Consider the following 15796-nt stretch of genomic DNA (forward strand, 5'->3'; position numbering starts at 1 on the left):
TCTGCACAGACTGGAGATAAAAAACAACCCCCAAGGTTGAAAGGAAAAATGCCTTTGGGAGCTGGGAATGCAGGCCTGGAGGAGATGGACAGGCTGTGAGTCATGATGGAGATGCTCCCACCCTCCCACCAAAGATCTCTCTGGCAGCAGCCTGACTTTTATCAGGCATTTATATCCCAAGAGCTTCGCACAGAGCAAGGCCCAGAGAGCAGGAAATCAGGAGGAGGAAATGAAAGACTGAGAAAACCAAATGATTCCTTCCAGCTAAATCCCTGGGAGCAACGCTGGAGGTGAGAGCTTTGGGATGGAGCTGATGTGATACAGGCTGAGGGAGCAACTCTCTGAGCAAGGAGGGGACATCTCAGGTCAGGGATTGCACCAGGAGGGCTCCTTGGGACACAGAAAGAGTTTCTACACCCCCACATGTGCCTGCTCCAGCTGAATAATTCCACAGCTTTCCCCTTGGATGGGCAAGAATCAAGTGCAGCTCCCCAGCCCTGGGAGAGCAGGCAGGTTTTATTGTAAAGGTTGTTCAGGTTTTGAGTGGGGCTTTTCCACACTGGAAACAGAACCAACAGCTTCACCCTGGGGGCTGGGGAGCCTCCACCCAGCTCTCTGCCCTGCAGTCCCAGGGCTCTGCACACACCTGCCCCAGGTAAGGGCTGGAGCTGCTTCCAAACCAATGCTGCTGCTTCAAACAGAGGCCTGAGATGCTGCAAGAAACTAATTAACATCATCAGCTAGCCTAGACCTCAGATGTGGTCTGAGGCTTCTAATTTGCTTGTGCAAGCTCAGAATTTATCTCCTTCCCTTGACCTTCAGAAACACAAACTCCCCTCTTTTCCACAGGAATGAATCAGGTGAGAGATGTCTGGGCTGCTCCAAGGCACCTGGGACAGTGGCCAGCACAAAGCCACAGGTGCCTGTCCTGTCCTTTCCCCCTCCCAGCTCAGAACCAGCCTCCCAAGGATCCATTTAGGGCCTGGATTGGGCAGCCCCTGATACCTTGTGCAGTGCTCCCAGCTCCTCCCAAACCTAGCAAGGGCAGCAGGTTGTGACAATAAGTTTGCATGGGGAGGGTTCCTGTGTTCCAAACAGCATCTGATTTATGGGACTAACAAATGGTCTGTGTATTTTCCAAGATTGCAAAGCATCCAGAGCATGCTAAAGGCAAAGAGACAGCTGCATTTTATTGTTTTGGTTTAAATTAAGGGGTAGAGTTTAAAGATGGAGTTCAATTTTGCCACTGCAGCATGAGTGCAAGAATCCACACATCAGTCCTTTGAAAAGGAAAGCTTCCTCTGTCATTTTTCCTGGCTTGGCAAGCACCTAATTACCAGCCTATTTAAAACATCACCCCAAAACTCTCATTATTAGAGCCTACAGAGCCTACAGAGAAGGGAACTCTGAAATCCAGCTCCACTGCAGTGGATTTGTGACACTAAGACCTATGAAATCAAACCTCCTGACATATGGTGCCACAAACTACAGGGACAAGTGGCAACACTTGCCCCTAACAGCTCATGGTCAGCAGAAAAATGAGATTATGACACCTCCAGCCTCCACTCCAAGACAAACCAGTCCATTTCTCCTCAGCCTGGGCACTTCCACCCAAAACTTCAAGGAAGAAATGTTGGACAGAGGGTTCCTCAGGAGAAAAAGGGAAGGAATAAACTGCTACCTTGGGATCTACTAGTGCTCCAGCCTTGATCAGGTATTTCACAGTTTCCAGGTGGTTGTTTTCTGCTGCTTCCATCAGCGGGGTCCTCTGGTCCTCAGAGCAGGTGTCAATGTTAGCACCAGCCTGTTGGGAGCCAGGGCAGGGACAAGGACAGTTAGCAGAGGAAGGATGTGGCAGTAGAGATTTAATACTTGAAATTTAGCCATATTAAGCAGGGGAAAAAAGGGATAAAAAAGAAGTAGAATGAGGAAAGAAGGCAGTGCAAGTCCACCTGCTCTGGAAACAGCACACACTGCCTGCCCCCCCTCCTGTCTTCCCAGCCAGGAAGGAACTGTAAGGAAGCCAGCAGCTGGTATTAAAGAACTCCTGTTATTACCAGATTTTGTACTCCTACTTGCTGGATATTGTTTGTGTAACAATTTGGGAAAGTCAGCCTCCTCCTTTTTCCAGCAGCTTTGTCTTCCCTGGTCTATCATTTAGCCTCCAACAACCAGCTCCTCTCAATGTCACAAGCAGTAGGAACAACTTGCTGATGGCAACAGAGGCAGGAGCTGTAAAAAATATCCTGGGGATTGGCTAAATATTCCTGTGGAAGTCAGTGGCACTTCCACAGAGGTCTCTGAGCATCTGTTCAGCTCAGCCCAGAGTGCCTCACACCAGCACCTCACTCCTTCCAAGCCATGGCTCTGTCAGGTTATCCTGCCTGCTTTAGCCCTTGGGCTGAGCTCAGGAACCCAAAACTTAAACCCAAAAGCTCTCAGACACACAGCTCTTGGCAGGGGTGTGTGTGAGGCTCAGACCTGTTCACAGCAGCTGACTCAAGTTCACCTGGCACCAGGAGCTGTTTTCAGGTGCCCCCCACTGAATTCCTTTGTTTTGACTCTTTTCCCCAGCCAGAGCTATTTAAACCAGGGCAGAGCAGAGGCATTTCAAGTGGAACAAGCTGGGGCCATTCCCAGCCAAACACTGGGCTGCTGCAGAAGCCAGACCTCAGGGAAAGACAAGATGAAGCACTCTGGAAACAAACCAACCCTACTGATAATTAAATTGTTTGTGATATCTCACAAGTTTTGCTCCTTTTCCTCATTCCACTGTCTTCACAGGCAGTAATTTCAGTCAGAGCAGCCAGGGAGGTCCATTGCTGCCTTCAAACAGTACCTGAAAGCGTCCAGCTCCAGGTGCTGAAAGGCACCAGCCCAGCAGGATCTTTTCCAAGGGCCAGTCACTGCTGCCTTCTCAACAGCCCTTTAAGGCTTCCCAATCCCACAGTGTAAACACAACACATTTCCAGTCACTCCAGACAAGGTACCAGTACAAAAAGAAAATCTATAACTTTTTAAATGCTTCTTTTTCTTCTTCACATTGTTTTGGAGCAGGCTCAACAACATCCCTACAAGCTTTGACCATCTTCCCTCAGTTAGAATCTAAATCTCAGCCAACAAACCAAACTTGCATCTTCCCTTCACTCCTTTCCACATGTGAGACATTTATGCTGCAGAGGAAAATCCTGCTGGAGCTCCTCAGGTTTTGACAGAAGGGAAGGCAGGGCCTGGCAGCTTCCAGGCTCCAGAGCCTCACTGCCCTCATCACCAAGAGCAACCTGGCTTGGAGATCAAAACCAAGAGCTTGGAGATCTCCTGCAGCCTGGCAGCACATCTGGCAGTGCATCAGGCTGTGCTGGCACATCTGGCAGTGCATCAGGCTGTGCTGGCACATCTGGCAGTGCCCAGCTCTGGCTGTGCTTAGGCACAGATCCCCAGCTGCCCTGCAGTGCCCTGCACCAAATCTTCCCCTGCTCCTTGCCTGGAGAACAGGACAATTCCAGCAGGACAATTCCAGCTGTGCCCTCCCGTTACTCTGCCCCACTCCTCCCTCAGCAAACCCTGGGACAGAGGAGGTTTTTTACAGGAGGGATTTTCCCCTGCTGATGTCCATGCAGGGCAGACCAAAGCCCACAGAAAATGGTTTGTGCAGAGGGCTGGAAGTGCAGACAGACCTGAATGAGCATGTGGCAGATGTCCACGTGGCCAGACTCAGCAGCAGCATGGAGAGGGGTCCTCTTACTCTGATGCTCCATTTTAAAATTAGGGTCAATTCCATCCACTGCAAATCAGAGCAGAGACACTTTCAAGCACAGTTCAGAGACTGAAGTGTAACAGGAGAATCATGTCTCAGCTGAAGGCTGTTAAAGGATGGGTTCCCAGCCCATCCTCAGCCCTGCTCACATCTCACTGCACATTTCACCAGAAAGCTCTCAGGGCAGTCCCCTGCACATTCAATATGCAACAGCCCTCAAATCCAGAGCTCAGAAACACCATGGAATTCAATATCTTTTAAAGGCATTACTTTCTCTCCAAAGGCCTCATCTCAAAAACAACAAACACCACACGAGGATAGAAAAAGAAAAAACACTGCTTGGTTTAAAGCAACCCAGAAATTGGGAACAACTAAGAGCTGGTGCCACCTGGGCTCTGTCTCATCACTATAAACTGGGATTAATATTAGTGATCCTTTTTGCACCCCTGCAAATACAGAGCTGCAACACGGATGGAATTTGTCCACACAGGCTCAGGATCTGGCCAGAGATTCTCACAGCTGTGCAGAGACTGACAGATGATGCTGACAGCCAGACAAAGATGTCTGGGCATGATAACATGTTGTGTATGATGAGGCTGTAGTTAAATATCAATGAATAACATTTCTGTGCTATTGAAACCACGAACAATGGAGCAAACACTTGCTAGACAAAAAAAAAAAAGAAGGAACTGATAAAGGGCAAGAACAGAAAGCATCCAAAAATGTACAGCAAAGTATTGGAGTGGAAAGGAAACATCCTTGTGAAACATTGTGTCCTTCAGAGGGGGAAATTCCTGGGGAATATTGGATGCTAAAAACAAGCTCAGCAGCTCAAAGGCATCTGGTGATAGGCACCTCTGTACCCCAAAACAAACCCCATGGACTGAAGGCTCTTCCTTTTTGCTTTCTTGCTGATGGGTCTTAAACTGACTCCATCTATTCCCTCTCTACTGGATGCAAATATGTGCCCCATGATTGGAGAGGGGATGGGAAAAACCACGTGGAGGTCATTGTGGGGACACAGCCAGCTGGTCTGGATAAGCCACGCTCAGATGCAGACACAAGTGGGGATCAGTGCCCATTTCCCAGAGAGAGGAAGCCTTCCCAATGACACATCACCCACAGCATCTCCCTGCTCCCCAGGGGCACTGGGGAGATGACGTGGTGCCCTGCTGGGAAGTGGCCGCTGGCACTGCCTGGCAGGAGCTGGGAGTGCTGCCAGACAGGCCCTGGCCAGGGCAGGAGGCACCTACCCAACATCAGCAGCACCTTCTGCAGCTCCCCTTGCCTGGCAGAGAAGTAGAGCTGCTTCGGGTGGAACCGCAGCTTCTTGGGCCTGCAGGGGCAGGAGAGAGGAGGAATTAGTGCCCAGGGAAGAACAGGAATGTCACCCCTCACTGCCACCCCTCGCTGCCACCCTGGGCCTGACAAAGTTCTGGGCTCATCCCCCAGTGTGGGCAGGGGGAGTTCTGCCCCTCTGCCCCCGTGCTCAGGTGAGACCCCACCTGCAGAGCTGCCTCCAAATCTGGGATCCCCGGCACGAGGAGGACCTGGAGCTCTGGAGTGAATCCAGAGGAGGTCCCTGAGATGCTCCAAGGGCCGGAGCCCCTCTGCTCCAGAGCCAGGCTGGGAGAGCTGGAGGTGCTAATCCAGAGGAAAGAAGGCTCCAGGGAGAGCTCAGAGCCCCTTGCAGGGCCTAAAGGGGCTCCAGGAGAGCTGGAGAGGGCCTGGGGACAAGGGATGGAGGGACAGGACCCAGGGAATGGTTTCAAACCGAAAGACAGGATGTTTAGGATTAAACATATGAAAGAAATCCCTCCCTGTGAGGGAGGTGAGGCCCTGGCACAGGGTGCCCAGAGCAGCTGGGGCTGCCCCTGGATCCCTGGCAGTGCCCAAGGCCAGGTTGGACGGGGCTTGGAGCAACCTGGGACAGCGGGAGGTGTCCCTGCCCATGGCAGAGGGTGGAACTGGATGAGCTTTAAGGTCAATTCCAACCCAAACCTTTCCATGATTCTCTGATACGGAAAAAAAAGTCTCTAGAAGGAGGTTTTAAAACTTCCAGCTCCAGCCCCAGGCAGTCCTGTTCCAATGAGGGCTGGATCTGTTCAGTGCTGCTCAGCAACAGACTCTGGGTCTCACTACTGTGAACAGGAGCTCCCAGAAGTTACAGCTGCAGCTGGAGAGCCAGTGAAAAACTAAATCCTCCAGAGAAATCAATAAGACATTTAGAGCTGTTACAGTTCTCCCAAATCTGCTGGGGATGACTAATGAGTGAAGTGAACAAAAAAAGCTCTGAGTTGGACCAAAATCCAGAAAAGCTAAATCTCCTTTTCTCTAGGCTAAGCAACTTTGCTGGGAACTGGAGTGACCCAATGGTCTTTTTCTTACTTTTCAGAGTCCAGGGCAATCAGGGCACTTTCCAGAGTTTCTTTCACTGGTCCCTGGGTCAAGCTAGTAGTAGGCTTTGGAAAAACTGAAGACCCAGGGATGTCAAACCCTTCAGCAGCCGAACTTTCTGGCTTGTCTTCCTCTGACAACCTCGTCCCAGTGCCACTGAAGAGGAAAAATGAGAGACAGCCAAAGCACAACCATTAAAAATACACAACAATGTTTCTCTTATGCCAAAAAAGAAAAGCAAATGCATTTTAAATACAGATAAGTGTAACTGAAATCGAAACCAATAAATTTTACAGCTTTTTCAGTAAGAACTTGCCCCAGAAAGGAATTGCACTGCCCTCTGACTACATCTTGATGTACTCTGTGCTACAGGAGACCCAGGCACATGGGCAAGTCTTAAAGCCACTTAAACAAGGCCAGATGGGATGGGAAGTCCGAGCAGAGCTCAACACAGGGCTGGTTTGATTTGTGTTTTCATCTTCTCATGGGTGCGAGTCAGGAGCTGCAGATGGGAATGGCTGTCACTGAGCAAACCTGACAGTACCAACCAATTCCACCATTACTCCATTCCTAACAATAAGAGGAAGGAATGGTTTAACTCCTGAACCCCCCAACCTCCAGAGCCTCTGCCTCAGCTCTGGGGCAGCGAGTGACCCAAAACACCCCTGCAGACTCCCGCAGCTGAGGCAGCCCCCAGCTCATCAGGAGGAGCCCAACCATCCAAACCAAAGCCTGGCCTGGCAGGAGGTTTGAGATCCCCCATGCCCCCGTGCTCACCTCCCCGTGGTGGTGTCGGCCCTGCCCTCCACAGCTGCAGGTTTCTGCTGCTCGTAGCTCAGGGACACCGTGGAGGTGGTGTCAGCCTTGGCTATTGTCACCTCCTTGGCCTTGGAGGCCTCCTCCCCGCAGTGAGGGCAGTAGCTGGTGTCATTCACCTGCGAGGCACAGCTCTTGTGGAAGCGGTGGGAGATGCTGCTCTCGGGCTGACACTCCATGAAAGTGCCCTTAAAAAACCACAGAGAAGGAATTCAGCCCCTGCTGGGCCCATGCCTCGCCCTGCACACGCTCCATGCCACTCCTCTCACCACCTCTCTCGGCCCTGCTGCGTCCAGTACAGTAAAGCAAGCACTGCCACTTCTTTAGAAGAGAACAAAACCAAGGTAAAGGGGGAAAAACTCACTTGGTTAAGGACTGCAAAGCAAGATTTTGAATTGTGTTTGGGAAACAGAACAAAGAAGTCCCAATTTCCAGCTCTTCCCTCTAACGCTTGAAGTTCTCGCTTGTGTCTCTAGAAGTGCCAGTGCACTGTAAGGACGCCCCCAAAACTGGAAAAGAAACCTTCAGACCTGTGCTGAGCCAGCATTAAAACTACCTGAAACACAGCTGTACACAAACCATGAACTTGCATGAATCTGTCACTGACCCCACTGTAACCCAAGTGATGTGACTCTTCTGCCTGGACCAGCCTAATTAACCCAAACAAGCTCACTGCTCATGCAACAAACTGGGCAATTCCTCTTAAAATTATTTTCCCTTTCTAGCAAAGTCCCTGCAACTGCTGTGCAGGAGCCCAGAACTCCCTGCCTGTGGTGTCAGTGCTGCCTGAAGCCCTGCTGTGCTCTGGGTTGGTGATGGTGGCACAGACAAACACTCCAGGTTCACCTCTGTGCACCAGCACATAGCACTGAGAGATGGAAGAGAGTGCAAGGAAAGGCCAGCCAAACCCCCTCTTCTCCCAAATCCAGTCCTCCCAAACAATCTAATTAACTCTATTTCAGCTTTGCAAATGCCTTGAAGGGTTTTGAGGGTTTTATCTCCTAAATGATCTTTGACTCAGCAAGAAAACCCAGGATGGCTCCACTTACTACAATGCTTGAGACAACTGCAGCATCTTTCCTTGAGTCATCTTGAAGAACACCAGCATCACACAATTAAGCCTCATCATCACTCCATGAGGCCTCAGTTGGTGCCCTTCAGCTTTATCCACAGGGAAAGCAGGACACTGGCCACTAAAGGACTGCACCAAGTCCCTTAAGAGCCTCGGTGGCACAGGTGGAAGAAGCAGCAGGAGATCACAGGAAGGAACATCTGGTTCCACCCCCCTGCCATGGGCAGGGACACCTCCCACTGTCCCAGGTTGTTCCAAGCCCTGTCCAACCTGGCCTTGGACACTGCCAAGGATCCAGGGGCAGCCACAGCTTCTCTGGGCACCCTGTGCCAGGATCACCCACCCTCACAGGGGAGAATTCCTTCCTAATATTTAATCTTCTTAATATCTAACCTAATTGTTCCCCATCCTGAGGGAACACAGAGGTGGGGGCACAGCTTCATTTACAAACCAAGCTAAGACTTTTTTTGGGTGCAATTGATCTGTACACAAAGAAAAACAACAAACCCTTGTTCCAAAGCAATTCCAAAGGCAAGACTTCCAGCATGTGAAATCCCTTTGGAAACACCCCTTGGGGGTCTCCAGGAAGGTCAAGGTGATGATTTCAGCTGCCCTCACACACATTCCTATTGAAAACACCTCCTGACGTGCTGTGGAACGAGGAGGGGCTGATGCCAGGAAGTCAGGACACCCCTTTAGGGACCATCTCCACCTTCAGCTTCCAGCTGTTGCAACAGGTACCCCCTTCCCTAGATTGAGAGCACGAACTTACTGCAGTGCAAAAGTATCCACAGCCAGGGCAACACTGGTGTTTCACCATCCTCCCTCTATGGTCCTCACACAGCACCAAAAGCTGGACTTTGTTAGACGGGCGCATCAGTTCATACTTAACCACACTGTTTGTGCATCGGCCCAGCTGGAACAGGAGAAATTAAAGGAAATGAAATTACTGCAGACCACACCACTCCCTGTGCTTGTGCAGAGGAAGATTTTGCACACTGCCTCGAGGAGCCCTGGCTTTTTCACAGGAATTCAGCTGTGTGCCAGAGAGCATTAGCAGTGCAGCAGGAAGCTGTGAGAGCTGCTCTCAGGAAGGAATGCATCATTTACTAACTAACATGCATGTGCACCCCGAGTCATTTGTTCCTTGCAACAACAACAACAACAAAATCATAACTGGAAATAGGCAACAGCCAAGCAGCAGAAGGGGCAGTCCCAGGGGCCTGACTCACACAACACACACTCTCCTCTTGCCAGGAAGAGCGGGTGTCAGTGACCAAGAGAAGGAGACCATACGCACTAAATCTTGTTACTGCTCAAAACTCCCAGGCACAGGAAGATAGAGGGGAAAATAATTGCTCCTCATTGCCAGTGAAGTTATCGTCTGTACTGGTTCCAGCACTGGCCCCTGCCCAGACCACAGGGATGAAGAGCCAGGCTTTCATGAGAGCTCAGCTAAAGTCATGTTTGGAGCAGGTCTTCCAAAGGATTTCACCAATTTACAGCTCTGGGCTTAAAAATCAGAGGCTCACAGAATCATGGAATGGTTTGGGTTGAAAGGGACCTTAAAGCTCATCCACTTCCACCCCTGCCATGGCAGGGACACCTCCCACTGTCCCAGGCTGCTCCCAGCCCTGTCCAGCCTGGCCTTGGGCACTGCCAGGGATCCAGGGGCAGCCCCAGCTGCTCTGGGCACCCTGTGCCAGGGCCTGCCCACCCTCACAATTCCTTCCCAATCTTCACCTGTCCTCCTTCAGCTTGAAGCCATCCCCCTTTTCCTATCACTCCATGCCTTCTCACACCCCACCTTGTCCTGTTACAGGCAGCAGGTTCCAGAACTGGGGTTCCCTGCTCCCAGCCAGTGTTCCTTGCTCTGCTGCACCAGGAGGGAGTAGCACCTCCTACAGCACCACTGTCCCAGCCCAGCTGTCACCTGCCAGCAAGACAGGACACTCTTTGTGTCTGTTTCAAGCTCCCCTTGATAATAATCTTGCTTTTCCAAAATACCTGGCAAAGAAGATTTATAAACTAGAAATATCAAGGTGAAAGGCTGCTCCAAAAAAGGGTCCCTTGGAGGGAAGGTGGAGAATTTATTGTGCTCATGACAGAGTCAGTCAGGGACTCAGTGCCACAGACTGTCCCTCTGCTCCAGCCAAGGATTTGCTGCTTTTCCTCAACAAAACTAAGCTTTCTCTCTGATTTTTCCTAAATTCCACTCCTGCAGATGCAACTTTTTTCCCTGTGGGAAAAGAGAATGGATTTTAACCTGGGCTCATCATTCACCCCAGCATCTCCAGTTCAGCTTTCCCAAATTCCAGCTGCAAAGACTTCCTGTGGCAGGGACACCTTGGTCAGACTGAGCCCAGGGGCTGCAGGGTGGCACAAGGGGACCATGGATCTTTTCCTGAGGAGGAATTTTACTGAGCTGAGGAAATTCCATTGACTTGTGGAGAGCTGCATTACCCATGTGAGGAAGACCCTGAGCTGTTATACCACACTCTTTTATTTGTTAGAAACTCTAGAACAAGTTCAACATGATTAATTGCAATTTTCCAACCATTAGAGAGTGCAGCAGGGTGCTCATAACTATTTATAACACTCTCCAAGGACCTGACAGTCTGGAGAAGCAACTATTCACACGTATAACATCTCTGAGTCACTTATCCCATTATCAAAAAGAATCTAACACAAAGCATGGCCTTTGCTATTCCTCCCTGTGATTTATCCAGGGACAGAACTGTCAACTCACCACAGCCAGGAGCAGGAATTTTTTCACACACCTTGTGTTTGTTTAGAAACCCCAGGGTCCTCCTCTCTCTGATGAGTCTCCCAGGATATTTTCTCTTTAATGAATCAATTTTGTCATTCTTTGGAAATTCCTCTCTCTGCAGGTACCAGCACATACTAACAGAAGCAGAGCTGGTCTACAAACCTGATTATCCCTTTGTCCCTCCATCCACCTTTCTCCTGGGATCCTAGAGGAGAACTAGGGATATTCTCACTCCTTGTGCTACCACTGGTGAGTATGAGAGTGCTGCAGGGAGGCTGAAGCTGAAAAGAAACCCAGTAAAAGGAGAATCCATCAAGACATTCCTGCCCTGCAGTTCCCACTTTCCAGATTTTGGAATGGAGTCACTTCTGCCACTTCCTTCCACACTTCTGGAACCAGTGGAGCCCAAGCAGCCTGGCTGTGACCCAAAGGCATCGAGTGCAATCCCTGTCAGACCTGGGGCTGCACAGCTGCCAGGACATGGAAGCTTTGGGAGAGAAAGAGAGGAGGAGAGAGAAAGGCTGGGGCAGCAGAGGCCATGCCAAGCTCCTGAACTCAACACCTGGCCACAGAAAGGTTTGCAGCAGTTCCTTCACAGTCAGGGGAAAGCAGCTCCAATCCTTGAGTGGGTTTTCTCCATCTGCTGCAGGCTCCTGTACCTGAGCCAGTTTGGCCTGAAGTGTGAATGTTACATCAACCACAACCAGGCACACAGGCCAGGACGAGCCCGAGAGAGGCACCCAGAGCCTCTCCCAGGGCAGCCACAGAGCTGCTCCCTCCCCAGTGGCCTCCCCCAGTGCTGGGACAGGCACAGAGTGCAGGGGCCCTCGGCTGAGGGGGGGGACACGGGCCCTGCCCCTCCTCACACCAGTGGGTCCCAGTCTAGCAGGCCCAGAGCCCCTGAGTGATCCACACGTGCTCCTGGCACAGCTTGTCACTCTTTCTGGCCTTGGCCTCAGCAGGAAAGGCTGTGGGGAGCTAAAGGACAGGCTCCTACCTCGTTGTCCACGCTCTCTGTGGCCATGCACTGGTTGTTGGCTAACGTGGTGATCTCTCTGCTTTTGGGGGTTTCCATTCGACAGCTGCACAGGGGCACTTCCTGCAGACCATCCACTTCCATGGCTTCAGGGCCATTGGAGAGACCTGGGGCACAGAAAACCAGTGAATGAACCCCAGTTCTCTGCCAGGAGAAAGGATTCAGTCCATCAACACCAGCCATGCCCTGTGACACCTTCCCATTCCATGTCCCGAAACGCTCTCCAGGCTTTAGCAGCACCCTGTAAAAGAGACCCTTTAACACCAGCTGGAGTTTGCAAAAGCCTCCTGCACTTTTCCAAGTCCAGCCACACTCAGCTGACTGTGCTGAAATCAAGAGTGATAAGTTAAGATCAGTTTATTCTGAGAAAACCTCAAAAAGGCCAAGCAATGAGGTGCAGGTTTTTATCAGCCTCTTTCCCCTCCCCACAACACTGGGCTCTGGCACCAGGAAATTTGCAGGAAACCACCCAGAGCTGGAAATTTGAATAGGCACTGGAGTGATAAATAGAGATGATCAGGAAAGCACAAACTCCTATTTGCAAAGGCTTATTACACAGATGGGAAAACAAAATTCCTGGGACTGTTTGGTGTCAGCCAACCACAAATTATTTATTTTGGAAAGAGAACAAACCAGGGAAAAGAAAGCAGCAAGATGCTCCAATGTTCTTGCCTTTTCCTCATCTCCTCTCAGATACTGAGCATTTACAAACCTATGCAAAGGTGGATGAGAGCTTCTGAGGGGGGTCACTGTGGAATATTCCTGTGGTTCCTCTGGAGTGAAAGCAATCACTGGGTTACCCAGGATTGCTAAACACTGGCCTAGTGACGAGGGGGTTGATTCCAGTCCTACCCTCCTCTTCCAGACCTGCACCAAACCATCTCTGCAGTGTCAGCAGCACAGAATCCTCTGGGCTTGGGGCTGGTTCACCCTGAAGCTTTCATCCCAAGCTTTCCCTGCCCACTGCTATGGGATTGATTCACACTGAGAAAGAAGCTTGCTGCTATTTTTCAAGTTTTTGAATGGGAATGGAGAGCTCTCTTGCTGTGAGGTTTTGCAGATTTAACTTCATCCCTGGGGTAGATTCCTGCTCAGCTGCCCTGGCAGTGACAGCCTTCCCCCAGAGCACCCTGCCCGTGGCTCTGACCCTGCCGGCCGAGCACGAGCCCCTTTCATCCCATCAGCAATTCCTTGAGCCAACAAGCTGCAAGCCCAAGCCCAGCAAAGGGATATTTCATGACATACAAGGCCAGGGAAAGTCCTTGCTGTTTTCATGTAAAATCCTGTCAAGATCTTAAAGGTTTAAGAGTTTTCTCTGGGAGCACAAATCACAAAGCTCATTCCTCGCCTTCCGAGCTGTCACTTCCCTAATCTGTTTGACATCCAGAGGCTCTGGTGAAAGCATCCCTCATCCCTCCTGACCCTCCCTTGGTGGGGAAGGCTCCCACCCTCTCTTTGAAGTGCCTCTATCAAAGGAGCCAGACAAGCTTTGAGGGAGCAGTGGGGACAGACAGGCAGATCCAGCCAGGGGATGCTGGATCTGAGGGAGTTCAGCACTAGGAGCAGCAGCTGGGGCTCAGCACCCAGGGCCCAGCACCAGCCCCTCCCCTTCCCAGGGCTGAACGAGCCATTCCTGAGGGAATCCAGCGGCAGCAGTTCTGGGGGGATGCTGAATCAGCATATTTCAGGGAATGGAGGGGATCTGCTGAGGGCTGAGGCAGTACCTTGGACCCTTGGGGAGAGTATTCCTGAGCTAACGTGCCTCACTGGAACTGGGATCCCATCTACAACCTCATTCCATCCCAGCACCTTCCCTATCCTCACCCACATCCCCAGCCTCACCCCCATTCCAAATCCATCCCTATTTCTATCCCAGCTCCATCCCTACTCTGATCCCCATCCCAGCCCCATCCCTATCCTCATGCTCACCCTCAGCCCAGCCCCATTCCCATCTCCTCCTCATTCTCATCCCAGCTGCATTCCTATCTCAGCCCCATCCCTGCCCTCATCCACATCCCTATCCCCGCCCCATATGCATCCTCATCCCTAACCCAGCCCCATATCCATCCTCATCCCCAACCCAGCCCCATATCCATCCTCATCCCCAACCCAGCCCCATATGCATCCTCATCCCCAACCCAGCCCCATTCCTGCCCTCATCCCCAACCCAGCCCCATATCCATCCTCATCCCCAACCCAGCCCCATTCCCATCCTCATCCCCAACCCAGCCCCATTCCTATCCTTATCCCCATCCCAGCCCCATTCCCATCCTCATCCCCAACCCAGCCCCATATCCATCCTCATCCCCAACCCAGCCCCATATCCATCCTCATCCCCAACCCAGCCCCATATCCATCCTCATCCCTAACCCAGCCCCATATCCATCCTCATCCCCAACCCAGCCCCATATCCATCCTCATCCCCAACCCAGCCCCATATCCATCCTCATCCCCAGCCCCATATCCATCCTTATCCCCAACCCAGCCCCATATCCATCCTCATCCCCAACCCAGCCCCATATCCATCCTCATCCCCAACCCAGCCCCATATCCATCCTCATCCCCGACCCAGCCCCAGATCTATCCCCATCCCTATCCCAACACTCATTCCCACTCCAGCCCTATCCTCCCCCTCATCTCTACCCCTAATCCCGATCCCACCCCATTCCCGTTGCTCTGCGCGCTCTCTGGCCGCCAGGGGGCAGCCGGGGCCCCGAACGGCGCCACCCGCGGAACAAAGGGACCCCAAACGCGACCCCAAACCCGACCCCAAATCCAAACCCGACCCCAAACCTGACCCCAAATCCAAACCCGACACCAAACTTGACCCCCAAACACAGTTCCAACCCCAAATCTGGTCCCACATTCAAATTCAAACCAGACCCAAAACCCAAACCCAGACACAAAACCAGCCCTGACCCCAATCCCCGCTCCAATCCCAACCCCAAACCCAACCTTGACCCCCTCCCCAATCCCATCTCCAACCCCATCCCCCAGGCCAGCCCCAGCACTCACCCCCCACTGGCGAGGAGAGGATCCCCTTCACCCGGAGGTCCAGGGAATCCAGGGACACCTCCATGTACTCCATGCTGCTCTCCTGGCTGGGGCCCTCCCTGCTGCCCAGCGAGGCTTTATAGGCTTCAGCACCTGCATGGGAACAGGGCATTCATACAGACCCCCTGGAGGAGCCACCCCATGGCTGGGAGGCCGTGTCCAACCACGAGGGCAGAGCACAGGGAATGTGCCACCACCACATCTGGGCATGGCAGTGTGAGCAGAGCACTGCTCTGCTGACACCGAGCTGCCACCTCCACCCAGGCAGGGAACAACAAAGGGGAATAAAAGAGACGAGTTCAGCCTCTGCAAGGGCACAAGGAAGGGATGACCCAGGGCTGGAGCACCCTCCTGCCCCCAGCCTGCTGCACAGGGCTCAGGGACACCCTGGCCAGGCAGAGCCAACTGCACTCAGGAGGATGAGACAGGTGACATCCAGGTGAGTGGGAGGGGAAACACAAAAAAGTCAAGTTCTGCCTCCAAGTGAGCAGAGCTGCTGCTGGGGAGAGGCTGTGGGAGAGGGAACTGAGTGTCTCAGCACTCCCTTGGCTTCACTCTCTCTCCTGCTTTGTTTCTGCCAGTCCAGCTTGGCCAAGAGAGTTTGGTTACCCTTCCACACCAGCTCCCACCTTTACTGAAGGGGCAGAAAACCAGTGTGAAATGCAGAATTGGATATTTGCTGTGACAGGATCAAGGGTCCCTGTGGCATCCTGGGAGGAAGAGGAGGGAGCCAGTTGAGTAACAGAGCCCAGACATGGGGCAGGGGTGGAAAATGGTCAATTCACTCAGAAGCACCAAAAAGCTGATGCAAAAATGACCATTTTGCCCTGAATTAGCAAACCCAGAAGAATAAAAATAAACCCTTTGGTGGCAGTGGATGCATGACACCTCAGC

The 15796-nt window shown here is 51.9% G+C and overlaps 1 protein-coding gene across 14 annotated transcripts in view; it reads right to left on the reverse strand.

The window, feature by feature from the left end:
• Positions 1–15796, reverse strand: part of EHMT1 (euchromatic histone lysine methyltransferase 1) — a 120456-nt gene that overhangs the window by 21232 nt on the left and 83428 nt on the right. For 12 of the 14 annotated variants that reach the window (XM_059865509.1, XM_059865507.1, XM_059865515.1 and 9 more), the window contains 8 exons: positions 14864–14995; positions 11810–11955; positions 8815–8958; positions 6932–7158; positions 6146–6310; positions 5011–5093; positions 3678–3784; positions 1682–1804 (listed from right to left, as the gene is read on the reverse strand). In XM_059865509.1, the coding sequence (XP_059721492.1) occupies positions 1682–1804; positions 3678–3784; positions 5011–5093; positions 6146–6310; positions 6932–7158; positions 8815–8958; positions 11810–11955; positions 14864–14995 (1127 nt within the window). The remainder of the gene's footprint in view (positions 1–1681; positions 1805–3677; positions 3785–5010; positions 5094–6145; positions 6311–6931; positions 7159–8814; positions 8959–11809; positions 11956–14863; positions 14996–15796) is intronic. The other 2 variants (XM_059865519.1, XM_059865520.1) reach the window with 1 other exon arrangement.

Source organism: Haemorhous mexicanus, chromosome 21 (genome assembly GCF_027477595.1).
Source record: "Haemorhous mexicanus isolate bHaeMex1 chromosome 21, bHaeMex1.pri, whole genome shotgun sequence".
Classification (NCBI taxonomy): Eukaryota; Metazoa; Chordata; class Aves; order Passeriformes; family Fringillidae; genus Haemorhous; species Haemorhous mexicanus.